This window comes from Balaenoptera physalus (genome assembly GCF_965194825.1).
Source record: "Balaenoptera physalus genome assembly, chromosome: 16".
Taxonomy (NCBI): domain Eukaryota; kingdom Metazoa; phylum Chordata; class Mammalia; order Artiodactyla; family Balaenopteridae; genus Balaenoptera; species Balaenoptera physalus.
The window spans coordinates 42,224,040-42,238,149 of NC_138898.1; the positions used below are offsets into that span (position 1 = coordinate 42,224,040).

General features: G+C 40.1%; 1 protein-coding gene across 12 annotated transcripts in view; it reads right to left on the reverse strand.

Moving 5' to 3' along the window:
* The window catches only part of TASP1 (taspase 1), a 385,678-nt gene extending 371,798 nt beyond the window's left edge, over positions 1-13,880 (reverse strand). For 3 of the 12 annotated variants that reach the window (XM_082428634.1, XM_082428635.1, XM_082428636.1), the window contains exons 1-2: positions 10,955-13,849; positions 2,478-2,696 (exon numbers count right to left, since the gene is read on the reverse strand). In XM_082428634.1, the coding sequence (XP_082284760.1) occupies positions 2,478-2,622 (145 nt within the window). In that variant the 5' untranslated portion in view covers positions 2,623-2,696; positions 10,955-13,849. The other 9 variants (XR_014254563.1, XM_082428638.1, XM_082428632.1 and 6 more) reach the window with 8 other exon arrangements.
* Between the last annotated feature and the right edge of the window lie 230 nt (positions 13,881-14,110).

Below are 14,110 nucleotides of genomic sequence, written 5' to 3' on the forward strand. Positions count from 1 at the left end.
TCAGGGCTTCTCCTGTGAGACTGCAGACTATGAACCCACCTTTCATCAGGGCAGAGAAAAAACTAGCCCAAGAAGCTATGGTTAAGGGACCCAAGAGAACAGAAAAGATACCCAAACAACACGAATCCATAATACACCCAAATGCTAGTCCCATTTCTTAAGCAAACTCTGAAACTTCACAGAACCTGCGCCAATATTTAACAGGACTCTCTTCATGGTTCTCTAATAAATGATCCCAGGTCTGTTGTCTTAGCAGGCCCCAAACTTTCAGCAGTGTTTCCCAAAACATAGGATACTATAGCCAAATAGATAACTTTAGTGTGTGGATAACAGCACTAATAGCATTAACATATCAATCCTCTACTTAGAATAGGGAAACCATCTCAGCATGGTTTAATATCTGAATAACACTTGCTAATTCCTCTACTTAACAAAGGAAAGGTAAGCTTAGGATCTAAGCAGCTGACAAGCAACAGAACCTAACTAAAATTTAATCACATTGGGATTTTTTTTGCACTGTGTTTATTTTCTCTTCACGCACGTGACACCAACATTCCACTTAATTAAAGATAAGTTTCATCTTTAAAATTTTAAGGTTTAAAAGTGTTTATCTTGGGCTTCCCTGGTGGCGCAGTGGTTGGGAATCTGCCTGCCAATGCAGGGGACACGGGTTCGAGCCCTGGTCTGGGAAGATCCCACATGCCGCGGAGCAACTAGGCCCGTGAGCCACAACTACTGAGCTTGCGCGTCTGGAGCCTGTGCTCCGCAACGAGAGAGGCCGCAACAGTGAGAGGCCCACGCTCCGCGATGAAGAGTAGCCCCTGCTTGCTGCAACTAGAGAAAGCCCTCGCACAGAAACGAAGACCCAACACAGCCATAAATAAATAAATAAATAAATAAATAAAAACTTCCTTATTAAAAAAAAAAAAGTGTATCTTTTTTAATATTAGGTAAAATATAGGTAGTATACAGATCTGGGGAAAAGCAAGAATCTACTACTCAAATGACTAAAACATGGGCAAGTCTCCTTTAGTGCTAAAAAAAAAAAAAACACTTTTAAAATCTCTACGCTGGAATTGAAATTTTGTCCCTTAAATGTACAAGATATATAATGCTGCATAATCAATCACTCTATCTGAACTTCTAATAATTTAGAAGGGGAACGTCACCCTTCATCCATACAATTTCCTGTCATAACCCAGATTTCCTCCTATTACAACTGGTCCCCGGCACCAACTTTGTCTAAGAGCCACTGCCATCAGGTGTGTGTCTGAGACAGTGGGGAGGCCGCAATGACTGTCATAGAAAGGAAACCTTTCCAAGTAATCAAAAGCTCCATGTTGTTGCTTTTACACATCTCAGGCCTTTCTTGGACATTTCTCAAATACTCATTCTGAATGAAATAACTCACTGGGTACTGTGAAAGATGCACCACCACCATGGTGTAGTAGAAAGAACACTGGGCTAGGAATCTGAGTTGTTTCTATAAATTTACCTCACTTCTTTGAAAAATCATTTGAAAGAAAAGGAAATTGAACCTGGTTTTTGTTTCGTTTTTAGATTCTTCTGGATTCGATTCTATAAGGCTTCCCGAGTTGGCTGTGCAGTTTAGATATATCCAAAAGTTAATGACCAGGAAGAACACCAGTTTGACAAGAAGAAACAATTCCACTCCTCACCCCATATCAAAGCTAATCTTGCTGCCATCCTGCTTGACTGTCTGAGGAAAGTTAAAAGGAGACCCAGCCATTCCTTCTTCCTTCACAGAGGTCATGAACTTTAGACGCTAAATGCAGGCAAATAAAAATGACTAAAGAAAAAGGAGGGAAAAAAAAAAAGACCTAGGTAGGGCTGCACTGCTTAGAAACCCTAGGGGCTTCGATGATGGGGACTCAGGGGTTGAACTCACTGTGTCTGTCTTCAAGGTACTCTGAAGTAGAGATTACAGGCTGATAGAGTGCCAAGAACACTAGACTGGGACTTAAGGGCTCACTTCAGGGTGTCAGCCTGGCTCTTGTACGAACTAGCCATGTGGCTGAAGCCACTTAATCTCTCTGGTTTTAAGGTTCCTCTTTTATAATATTAAAAAGGCAAACTAGCTCTAAGACTGTGTAAATTATACTCTAAGATGGACAAAGTCAAAAATGGGGTCAATAAAATTTTTTCAGCAGCATTATTTTTAAAAACACAAACCAGAGTTTAAACAATTACTGTGTCTGGTTTTAACAATACCTAAATATGGGGTAAAAGTAAGTAATAGAGTAGGTGAGTGAAAGAGACAAAGGAAGAGCCATCATTATAAGATCTTCTAAGTGGGGAGCTAGGGGGAGGCCCTCACTCTATTGAAGTCAATCTCTTTGGTTCCAGCTCCTCTGGCAGTTTGCCTCCTCCAGATATGAAATTCAATTCCTGGTGTACTTCAAGGCAAGGGAAAAAAACATTATTTTCATCTTCCAACTCACCCACTTACAGCTTACCTGCATGCACCAACACAAAGCCCCCTCGCTTCTCTTTATGGGGCTGCTTTGTTTCCAACTCTTTAGCTGTTATTTTAACAGCTGAAACCTGAGATGATCTGGAAGGTAGTCCTTCTCCAGAACTCATCCCCTTCTCCATGGTCATTCTCCAAGATTACCATCTTCTACTGGGAAAAGAGCATACTTCCATCCAAAAGTAACTGCAGGAGAGGAATTACTCTAAAGGAAAACAGGCAAAGAGGGTTTGCATTTCTTTCCACTAACACACACGTGACATACAAACTTGTGCACAGATAACTTTCAAAAAAAAAAAAAAACCTAATTTTAAAGTTATTTAACTGGGTAATACAAAGAATACACAAAGGTTAGAATTTAAATCTCTCTGTCCACTGACAGCACTTGCTTGAAGTCACATAAACAAAAGAACTGTTGTAAAAAGACTTCATATTGAGTCCAAAGATATTTTATCTTTCATTTTATCTACATTGAAGAAAACCATAACATAACTTAAATATCACTTTCTACTCTCTCCAAACCAAATGCTAATAACCTCTGGGACATTCTAGAACCACAGGCAGTGCTGGCAACATCACTGAGCCTTGATATAAAGCCTAGATTGCTGCTTATTTTTTCTACAGGTTTATTGAGATATAATTGACATACACCAGTGTATAAGTTTAAGGGGTACAACATGATGACTTGATATATGTATATACTGCAAAATGATTGCCTCAACAAGGTTAGTTAACACATCCATCACCTCACATAATTACAATTTTTTGTGTGTGGTGAGAACATTTAAGAGCTATAGATTGCTGCTTGCTTAAATAAATGAAGCAACATACAGATTTACATCTGCCTGTGAAGAACCGCTTAAGAAAAACAGAGTAATACTTACAGCTCAATCAAAAGACAAATGCTAACAAAATTATATGACTAAACCAAGAAATTAAAATAACACTTGCGCATATACTTGTTAATTTTCATCAAAGCGTAATTTCTAAGGTTCTCAAAAGATAAATGATAAAATACAAAACTTAATAAAACAAATTACAAGCAACTTAAACCACAAAGTTTCCAATTTTTCTCACAAATTCACAAGCTTCTAGCAATCTTGGCTTAATAACAATAACGATGGCAGGACACACTTCAGACTGGGGAAAAGTGGATCATCTAAAACTCGACAGAGATTTGAAGAAAATCCCAGAGTTATGTGGTTGAAACTACGTAAACACCTAGATTCACACTGTTAGGTAAAAATGTATACCTTATTCTAAATTGAGAAATGGGGAAGGAGGAGCACAAGTCTTTTCTAATAGAAAACATAAATAGTAACATAAAGAGTGACTTAGCCAACTAGTCCAAAAGAACAGTGTTACTCAAAGTGTGGTCTGCAGACCAGTGCTTGTTACCAGTCTGCAAGAGATTATTATTTTATTCATATACTAATTGCCTTATTTTTTCTTTATTGGAGTAAAATTGCTTCACAATGCTGTGTTAGTTTCCGCTGTACAATTAAATGAATCAGCTATATGTATACATATATCCCCTCCCTCTTGGATCTCCCTCCCACCCCAGGCCCCATCCCACAAATCTAGGTCGTCACAGAGCACTGAGCTGAGTTCCCTGTGCTATACAGCAAGTTCCCACTAGCTATCTACTTTACACACGGTAGTGTATTTATGTTAAACCCAATCTCCCAATTCATCCCACCCTCCCATTCCCCACCTGTGTCCACATGTCCGTTCTCTACATCTACGTGCACATTTTCAATAAACAATGTGTACAGTTTTTGTAATTCTTTCTATTTCCTCATGTTTTGTTTATAATTATATTTTTGAAACAATTTTATCTGCTACATCTAATAAAAATATAAGCTTTTACTTTTATCTTTCATTCACAGTTCCATACTTCTGTTTTGTTTTGAGGTTTTATGGTTTTTTGTTTTGTTTTTTTCATTTTACAAAAGAAATGGTCAACAAAGGATTGAAAAAAATTTTTAAGTTGGTCCTTCACACCAGAAATGGTCTGTGAAGCACTGCAATATGGTATTTTAACTTCCTTTAATTCCTGGTTAAAAAGAGTTCATTTAATTTTTATTATATGTCATTTCATTTAAAGGACAAATAATTTTAAATCACATATATATGCTGTTGTATTAAAATGTTTACATACATTCATAAATTTTGATTACAAAAGAGTGCTGAGGTTAATTAAATAACTGGATTAAAATGCCTGTTTTTGTTTTTGTTTTAGGTGGTAGCTCCATCCCTGAGGATGGATTTTCTTCCAACGACTTCACAAGGATCTGCATCAATTACCTTTATTTGACTTTGGTTATTTCTCTGACATAGGTTACTATTTATTCCTGCGTCGGATGACGAAGTCAATTTAAATGATTAGCAGTTCACCTGCCAGTCTATACCTGCCATGAGGTCTGGCCTAGCCATGAAATGAGCTTGGGCCCACTTGTCCCACAAACATAGTTGTGTGAAAACTCAGGCTTTGGAAAATTCAAAGCTTCAGTTCAAATGAAACCATATCCAAGCAGTATGAGCTATAAAACTTACTCTGACTCACTGTCATCAGATGCATTTTTCTTCATGAATAACAAGTTAGAACATCTACATTTTACAATGAATAAGGTTTGATGTAATAGGCACTCTTAATATATGTGAGAGATTTAAAAACACTGCTTCTCAAGCTTGTCTGAAAAAAATAAAATGTGGAAGATGAATCAATATGCAATTTCTTGAGCAATCTACCATCCCTCAGAGACTATCGGAAATTTTTCTATTTAGCAAACCATGTCATCTCAATAAACTCCTCCAAAAATACTGGCCCCAAAGTTCTGCTGGACTGGGAAAGGAACTAAAGTAGACAGGCTATCCAATGTACAACTCTGGCCGCCAGCTCCCAATGGTTACTGGAATGTGTTTAATTCAATTAGAAATGAAGCAATTTCTACTCCAATATCAGTTTTTGTTTAACTCAGAACCCATTAAAAGTCTGACCTTCCTAACAGAATTCCAACAAATGTCTCAAAAAAGAAAAAGACAAAAAGGGGGGGGCGGGGGGCAAGTGGGCAAATCCCAGTTTACAGAAAAATTATATAACAGTCTAACAGATCAAAAGATGCTAAACCGGGCTTCCCTGGTGGCACAGTGGTTGAGAATCCGCCTGCCAATGCAGGGGACACGGGATCCCTGGTTTGGGAAGATCCCACATGCCGCGGAGCAACTAAGCCCATGCGCCACAACTACTGACCCTGAGCTCTAGAGCCCGCGTGCCACAACTACTGAGCCCACGCATCACAACTACTGAAGCCCGCACACCTAGAGCCCGTGCTCTGCAACAAGAGAAGCCACCGCAATGAGAAGCCCACGCACTGCAACAAAGAGTAGCCCCCACTCGCCACAACTAGAGAAAGCCCGCGTGCAGCAACAAAGACCCAACGCAGCCAAAAATAAATAAATAAATAAATAAATTTATATTAAAAAAAAAAGATGCTAAACCTCACTCAGAAGAAAAATGCAAATTAAAACTACACTCACATATCATTGGACTAGCAAACAAACAAACAAAAAAGTAAGATAACACCATGTTTTGAGGATATAGGGAACCAGGAGTTCTCATACATTGCTAGTAGCAGCATAAATTAACACAACTCAACAAGGGCAATTGGGCAAAATAAACCAAAATTATAAATACACACTGAAGGACTATCTGTAATGGGAAAGATATGGACCAACAGTATGTCTTGATGGAAGTGCCTAAAAGTAAATGCAGCTCTTGGAAAAAATGATATTCTTGATACACAAACACACAAATATGAAACGACCAGTCTTGAAGACATTTTAGCAAGTAAAAAAGACATGGTACAGAAGTATATGCAGTACCATATTTTGAGGGAGGGGAGAAAAATATACAGTTAAATATATATATGTAAAGTACAATCTGGAAGAATATATCAAAATATAGCATAATAGTGGTTACCAGAAGATTTGGGTGACTGGTGGACAAAGGAGGGATAGAAATTTCACTGTTCACCATCGTGTACCTTTTGATTTCGAACAATCTGAATGCATTACTTACAAAAATAGACAGCTTTTCTATACATTTAATTATGAGAACACAGGTAACTAGCCAAGTCGAAGTCCCAAAATAGGGCAAGCCTATGAGATCCCACTTCAAACCTTCTCTAAGAGGAGAAATGCCATATTCTGAAGGTTCTCAACACTCATCCCACCTACAGAAGGAACAGACAAAAACATGGCCAATCAACAATACTGGCCCGGGCTTCCCTGGTGGCGCAGTGGTTAAGAATCCGCCTGCCAATGCGAGGGACACAGGTTCGAGCCCTGGCCTGGGAAGATCCCACATGCCGTGGAGCAACTAAGCCCATGTGCCACAACTACTGAGCCTGCGTGCCACAACTACTGAAGCCTGTGCGCCTAGAGCCCGTGCTCCGCAACGAGAAGCCACGACAATGAGAAGCCCGCGCACCAGCACCACAACGAAGAGTAGCCCCCGCTCACCGCAACTAGAGAAAGCCCGCGTGCAGCAATGAAGACCCAACACAGCCATAAATTAATTAATTAATTAATTAATTTTTAAAAAAAATACGGCCCAAGAGGTCTTTTTTGGTTTTGTTTTTCTGGATCTTGAACTTCTAGGGCCACACAAACCCCAGATAATCCTAACTAAAAAAAAATAAAATCAGTATTTGATCTCTACAGTTAAGACTAAGGAGTTAAAAAATAAATCATGACCAAAGATTGACATCAAATATATACCATCCTTTTCTAACTCACCTTGTAGTCATCTTGGACTGCGCCCAGTTTCCAAATCCTATAGATTTCTTCTCAAGCATTTACCTTCCTTCTCCCTACTGCCTTGACCCTTGTTCAGCTCACATACCTCTTAGCATAAACATTACAAAAAGCATATTAACTTTTCTCCCCAAATCCAGGTCGTCGTAAAACAACCATCTACAAAAGGCTGCCAAAATAAATCTCATAAAGGACAATGCTAATCAAGACAAACAGCATGCCAACAGACATGAGCAGGCAATACATTAAAAAGGAAATATAAACTGGATATCCAATATTAAAGAAAGAATATTCAAAGAAATACAAAAAAAAAATAAGAAAGAAATCTAATTAGCACTGTATTGCCATCATAAACTGATGCAACCATTTTGAAAAGGAATGTGTCAGAAAGTATCAAGAGCCTTAAAATATATAATTTTGTATATACCCGCTCCCCAGAGATACTCTATACATGAACTAGTCTATATAGACACAAGTAATAGTACCATGGATTCCTCTAAAGAGTACTGGGAGACTGGAGAAGAGGGAGGGGCAAGGATGAAAGGGAAACTTGACTTTCTCCTCATAACATTTCATATTTGAATTTTTTTTAACTGGGTACTATTTACTAAAAAGAAAAGATTTAAGTTCACTGTCTCTGGGACCAAGATGAATGTAAATTAACTTGATTATCAAGGGCAGAAGAGAAACTCAGAATAAACCACTTTTTTTGCTTCAGGGACTTTTATGGCACTGATTTAAGGTCTAAATCTTGACCCTATTTCTCTCAAAGATTGTTTCATTTTCCTACTGCATGTGATGACACTATTTTTTTTTCCTTTTAAGCCATTTAGAACACTACCACATGTCCCGTTTGCCTCTGGTGTTGAAGTTTTTCACTGTAGATTTACTTAGTCTTTTAGAAGCAGTTGAAGGAGTAAGGAAGTCATGGAATCCATTCATCTTACAGAGAAAGGCTTTTAGAGAAATCCAGCCCTTAAGCTATAGCAACTGATGAACAAAGAAGCATTTTGTTGCTCTTAACATCATGAGATTGAAGGTTTAATGCCTCATTAAATGAGCTCCAAAACATACTTATTTCATCTTTGACCCAGTAATTCCACTTCTGAGAACATTTTCTACCAAAATAATTTTAAATACAGAAAAGGTTTTATGCCTTTTATGCTGTGTTTAACATAGGATAATTTAGAAAAACAAAAATCTGGGAGCGACTTAAATACCCAACATAGATAAATAGTTAAGAAAACGATGATCTATGTGTTTATGATCAACTGGTTTTTGAAAAGGGTGCCAAGGCCATTCAATGGAAAAAGGACAGTCTTTTCAACAAATGGTGCTGGGAAAACTGGATAGCCACAAGCAAAAGAATAAAGTTGGACTCCTACTGCACACCATATATAAAAATTAACTCTACATAAATCAAGCCCTAAATGTAAGAGCTAAAACTATATAAAACTCTTAGGGAAAAAAAAAACATAGGAGTAAATCTTCATAATCTTGGATTTGGCAGTGGTTTTACATATGACACCAAAAGCACAAACAACCAAAAAAAAAAAAACAGATAAATTGGACTTCACCAAAATTTTAAACTTTTGTACTTCAAAGGACACCCTTCAAGAAAGTGAAAAGACACCCCACAAGATGGGAAAAAATGGAAGAAATATTGCAATCTGATAAGGGACTTGTGTCCAGACTATATAAAGAACTCATACAACTTTAAAATTTCTTTAAAAAATGTTTAATTCAATTTAAAAATGGGCAAAGGAATTGAACGGACATTTCTCCAAAGATATACAAAGGGCCAATAAGCACAGAGAAAAGATACTCAACATATTCAGACATCAGGGAAATGCAAATCAAAACCACAAGATACCATTCCACAACCAATGGAATGGCTATAATCAAAAAGACAGACAATAAGTGTTAGCAAGGATATGGAGAAATCAGAACCCTCATATCCTGCTTGTGCAGGCCACTTTGGAAAACACCTAGCAGTACCTCAAAAAGTTAAAGTTACCACATGACCCAGCAATTCCACTCCTAGGTATACATCTAAGAAAAGTGAAAACATACGTCCACACAAAAACTTGTACATGGATGTTTATAGCAGAATTATTCATAATAGTCAAAAAGTGGAAACAATCCAAATGTCTATCAACTGATGATGGATAAACAAAATGTGGCATAGTTATATAATGGAATATTATTCAGCCATAAAAAGGAGTGACATACTGATACATAATACAACATGGATGTACCTTGAAAACATGCTAAGTGAAAGAAGGCAGACAACAAAAAGCCACATATTATATGATTCCACTTACACGAAGTATCCAGAATAGGAAAATCCATAGACACAAAGTAGATTAGTGGTTGCCAGGGGCTGGGGGAACAAGGGGAGGGGAAATCAATGGCGAGTAACTATAACGGTACAGAGTTTCTTTTGGAGGTGATGAAAAAGTTACGGAATTAGATAATGAAGATGGGTGCACAACGCTGTGAATATACTAAAAACCACTGAACTTTAAATTTAAAAGGGTGGAATTTTATGAATTATCTCTCAAAAAAATCCATGTAATAGACACAATGTACAAAACATGCTTTTTAGTTAAAATCACATTTTATACATATACACTATGATCCTAAGTAGGTTAAGAATATGCTATTTTTAAAAATGTAGGGAATTCCCTGGCAGTCCAGTGGTTAGAACTCCCAGTGCTCTCACTGCCAAGGGCCCAGGTTCAATCCCTAGTCGGGGAACTAAGATCCCACAAGGCACACAGCACAGCCAAAAGAAAAAAAAAGTAGAGAGAAAGAGATCAAAATGTTGGGCTGGGGCTGGTGGAACCATAGATGATCTCTTTTTAAATATTTCTACATTTTCCAGATATTCTTTAGTAAGCATGCACTGCTTTTTATAAGTGGGGGGAGAGCTTTATTTAAACAAAAAAGCAAATTATTAAACTCCCAAGTGTATGAAAATTCCTTAGCTTAGTATACAATGATCTCAATCACGTGGTCCCCAAAATACCTTTCTTTCCCCTCCCCTACAGAGGCCAATCAAGTTGAACTCCTTCCTTCCGGAAACACGATGCCCTCTATTTTCAGGGCACCTCCAGTTCCTGTTTTCCACCCTCCTCTCCAGTTGCTCCTTTTCCATCTTCTTGGTCCTTTCCTCTTCCTTCTCCACCTGAGCAGTAAATGCTAACGTTCCGCGGGACTAACCAGGCCTCTATTACACTATAGGGCTGCTTTCCCCCACCTGCCACGCAGGACCAGGACGCACACCCTCGGGTCTCTACGAGCCTCGAACTCGGAGAAACCGCAGCCCGAGACTGCAAAGTGGGCGAAGGACTGCGAGGACTCCCTCCCCACGCCCAGACAGTCCCTTCCCGGGAGAGGGAATGAAGCCGCCAAGCTGCAGCCGCTGGGAGGGGGCCGGCGCGGGCCCCACGCGCGACCGAGACTCGGGGACGAGGGACGTCCCGAGTCCCTTCCTCCAGCACCGCCCCCGGCAAGGGGTATCCAGCGCGCCGCCCGCACCCGGCCCCGGAGAGGACGTCCCAGCGAGAGCGCGGCGCCCGGACAGAGGCAGCGCACGTCGGCGGCAAGGGCGCGGACAGCGTGAGAAAGAGAGACACTCACCCGCGTCAGCCCCGAGCCCTCACAGCACCGGAAGTAGTCACCCACCCGTTGCCAGGGTGAGGAAGCGAGGGTGACGTCAAGCTTTTCCATTGGCCGTGAGCATCACCACGTGGCCGGAAGCAGTCGCCCACACTCTGCTCGGTCTCCTCCCTCTGCCCCCGAGTGGCTCACCTGGTCGCGGAGGTGTAGGGAGGACACTACCTGGAGCCTCGTTGTGAGCTGCGCAGGCACCGTTGCCTCTCTCTCCTCACCCCGCCTCTTAATGAGCCGGAAGGATGTGATCCTCTTATCTGAGTGGTTGGCAGACTAGCGATGTGATGCGGAATGAAGTTAAACTAGTCATCATTTATTGAGATGTCACTTAAGAGCTTAATTTCATTCAATCCTTGCAGCCCACCCCCCCACAGTAGGGAAAACTAGAGTTCTGCCTGGATTACATGTGGGAGGAAGGGGCTAGCCTTGCCCTGGGGAGAATGAAAATGTGGGTGGCCTTTCTTTTAGCCTCTAGCATCTAAGACCAAGACCTAGTAACATTATGTAATCTCTTTAATGTTTTCTTGTAACTATTAACATGAATAGTTACCATGTAACTGTAACCGAAAGTGGGATCCGGCTGCTTGCCGCCCAAAAGCAAATAAAGAAGAGGCAAGGTTGGTGGAAAGGAAAGTTTGCTTTATTTTGGATGTTGGATGTCGGCAAACGGGGCGGGGGGCAACGCCTGTCCAAAGGCCAACTTCCCCAGACTGACAATCAGTGAGGGAGGGGGCTACATGCAGAAACGGCACAGTCAGCTCTGGCAGTCATCTTGAAGTTACTCATGAGGTGATCTGACCAGTGTTCATCTGGATTGTTTTAAGTACAGTCAGTCTTCAGTTACAGGGTCGGTTTGTTCCCATCTCCTTGAGGCCAATTCTTGGAATTGTGGCAGCTTATGTCATGGCTACAGTCTGGTCACCATGTAATCAACTTCTTCCACCTGGCGGGGGTTTCAGTATGTACAAGACAGCTCACAGGATACGGCTCAGAATATTATCTATAGCCCTTGAGAAGGAACTAAAGGTCCCTGACTATGCTTAATGACTAAATTATTATTATTTGGTCTCCTTTGACTGTTTTCCTTTGTTTCTGCATTTTTTCATTTCTCTGATTAAACTTATTCTTCAGCTAAAGTTTTTCCACAGAAAAAATGCAGGCTGAGGACATGGGGGCAAGGACCATAGGGTCCTGCTGCATTTCATAACCACCATTAAACCTGTCTTGGGAAGCAGAGGTTGAAAGGAGTGGTTCTGGATAGCTCTCAAAGTGTGGTCCTATCACCTGGACTCGTAGCAGAAATGTGAATTCTTAAGCTTTACCCCAGACTTGCTAAATCAGAAACTTTGGGTTTGGGACCCAACAATTTGATTTAACAAGCTGTCTGAGTGGATCAGACACAACTGAAATTTGAGAACCACTGAACCAGAGGGACTTTCTCTTTAGCCTAGTTGCAGAGGTGGGTTGGGGAGGGTGATGGAAGAAGTGCCTCAGAAGAGGGGAGCAATCAAGATGTGTACTTCCAGCAAACAAGAATGAGAGTCAGGGGACTTCCCTGGTGGTCCAGTGGCTAAGACTCCGTGCTCTCAGCACAGGGGTCCCGGGTTTGATCCCTGATCAGGGAACTAGATCCCACATGCCGCAACTAAGTATTTGCATGCCACAACTAAAGATCCTGTGTGCCACAACTAAAGATCCCACAGGATGCAACAAAGATCCTGCATGTAGCAACAAAGATCCAGCGTACCACAACTAAGACCTGGCGCAGCCAAATAAATAAATATTAAAAAAAAAAAGAAAAAGAATGAGAGTCAGAAGGCAATTTGGGGCTAGTATGGGAGACCCCAGAACGGATTCCCCTGGGATTCCTAGATAAACATTTGTGTTAATTGTACAAGAAAGACTTTTCAACTGCTAGTGATTCCAAATTCATTTTATTAACTTTTGTATTCTCCAACATATTTTTCTGCTAATATTTTTCTCTGTGAACAAAAATAAAAGGGCATAAAAAGGTCTATTGTGAAAGTTATCTATAAAAACAGAATTTTAGATTTAAAAGGAAATGTAGGACCCTATATTAAATTAAGTGGTTTAACTAAGAAAAAAACCGTGTTTAAGTCAGTATAGACAGAGGTAGTGCAGTGGTTAAGAGCAAGGATTCTAGAAGCAAGAGAATCTGTGTTCACATCTCAGCCCTACCACCTACCAATTGAGTCACCTTGAACAATTTACTCAATCTTTCTGTGACTCAGTTTCCTCACTTGTAAAATGAGGAAAATAATAGAATCTCTCATAGAGCTGTTCTGTGGAATAAATAAGGTATGTGAAGTACTTAGGAAAGTATCAGGCCCATAATAAGTAATCAATAAATGTTACTTAAAAACAAAACCAAACATTAAGTTCAGGCTTGTTACTATAAAGTATGCAAAGACTCAAACTTCTTTCTCAAATAAATGACACAATGGTATTAAATAAACCAAAAATGTCCAGTTTGCTCTTGGAGTAACTGTTATTAAAATTTGGAAAATAAGTTAGTACTGTGCAATTGGAAGGTAAATTCTATATAATACAGGCATTCATGTATTGAACAGATAATTAGATCTTATGCATTATACATGAGAGGTGCTGAGGGTGTGAAGGCTTGAAAGAAGGAATGGAGGACCAGAGAGGTCAGCAAACAGTCAATTCCAGAGCCAAGCACACCCAGCCCCAAAGGTGACACCATCAAGAAACAACTGTACCGATGAACCAGTTTGCAGGGCAGAAATAGAGACACAGATGTAGAGGACAACCGTATGGACACCAAGGGGGGAAAGCGGTGGGGGGCGGGGGGGGTGGCGAGATGAATTGGGAGATTGGGATTGACATGTATACACTAATATGTATAAAATAGATAACTAATAAGAACCTGCTGGATAAAAAATAAAAAGGAAGCAGCTGTACCACCACAGGTGTACATATATAAGGATAAAAGAGGCCAACTTGTCCTCAGATAATGTACAGTTTAAATCTTATATATGCATATGTGCATGTGTGTGTGTGTGTGTGTGTGTGTGTGTGTGTATGTGTATGTTCGGTCCCCAGACCATGTCAGGGGATCATTAGTATCACACTGTTATTTTA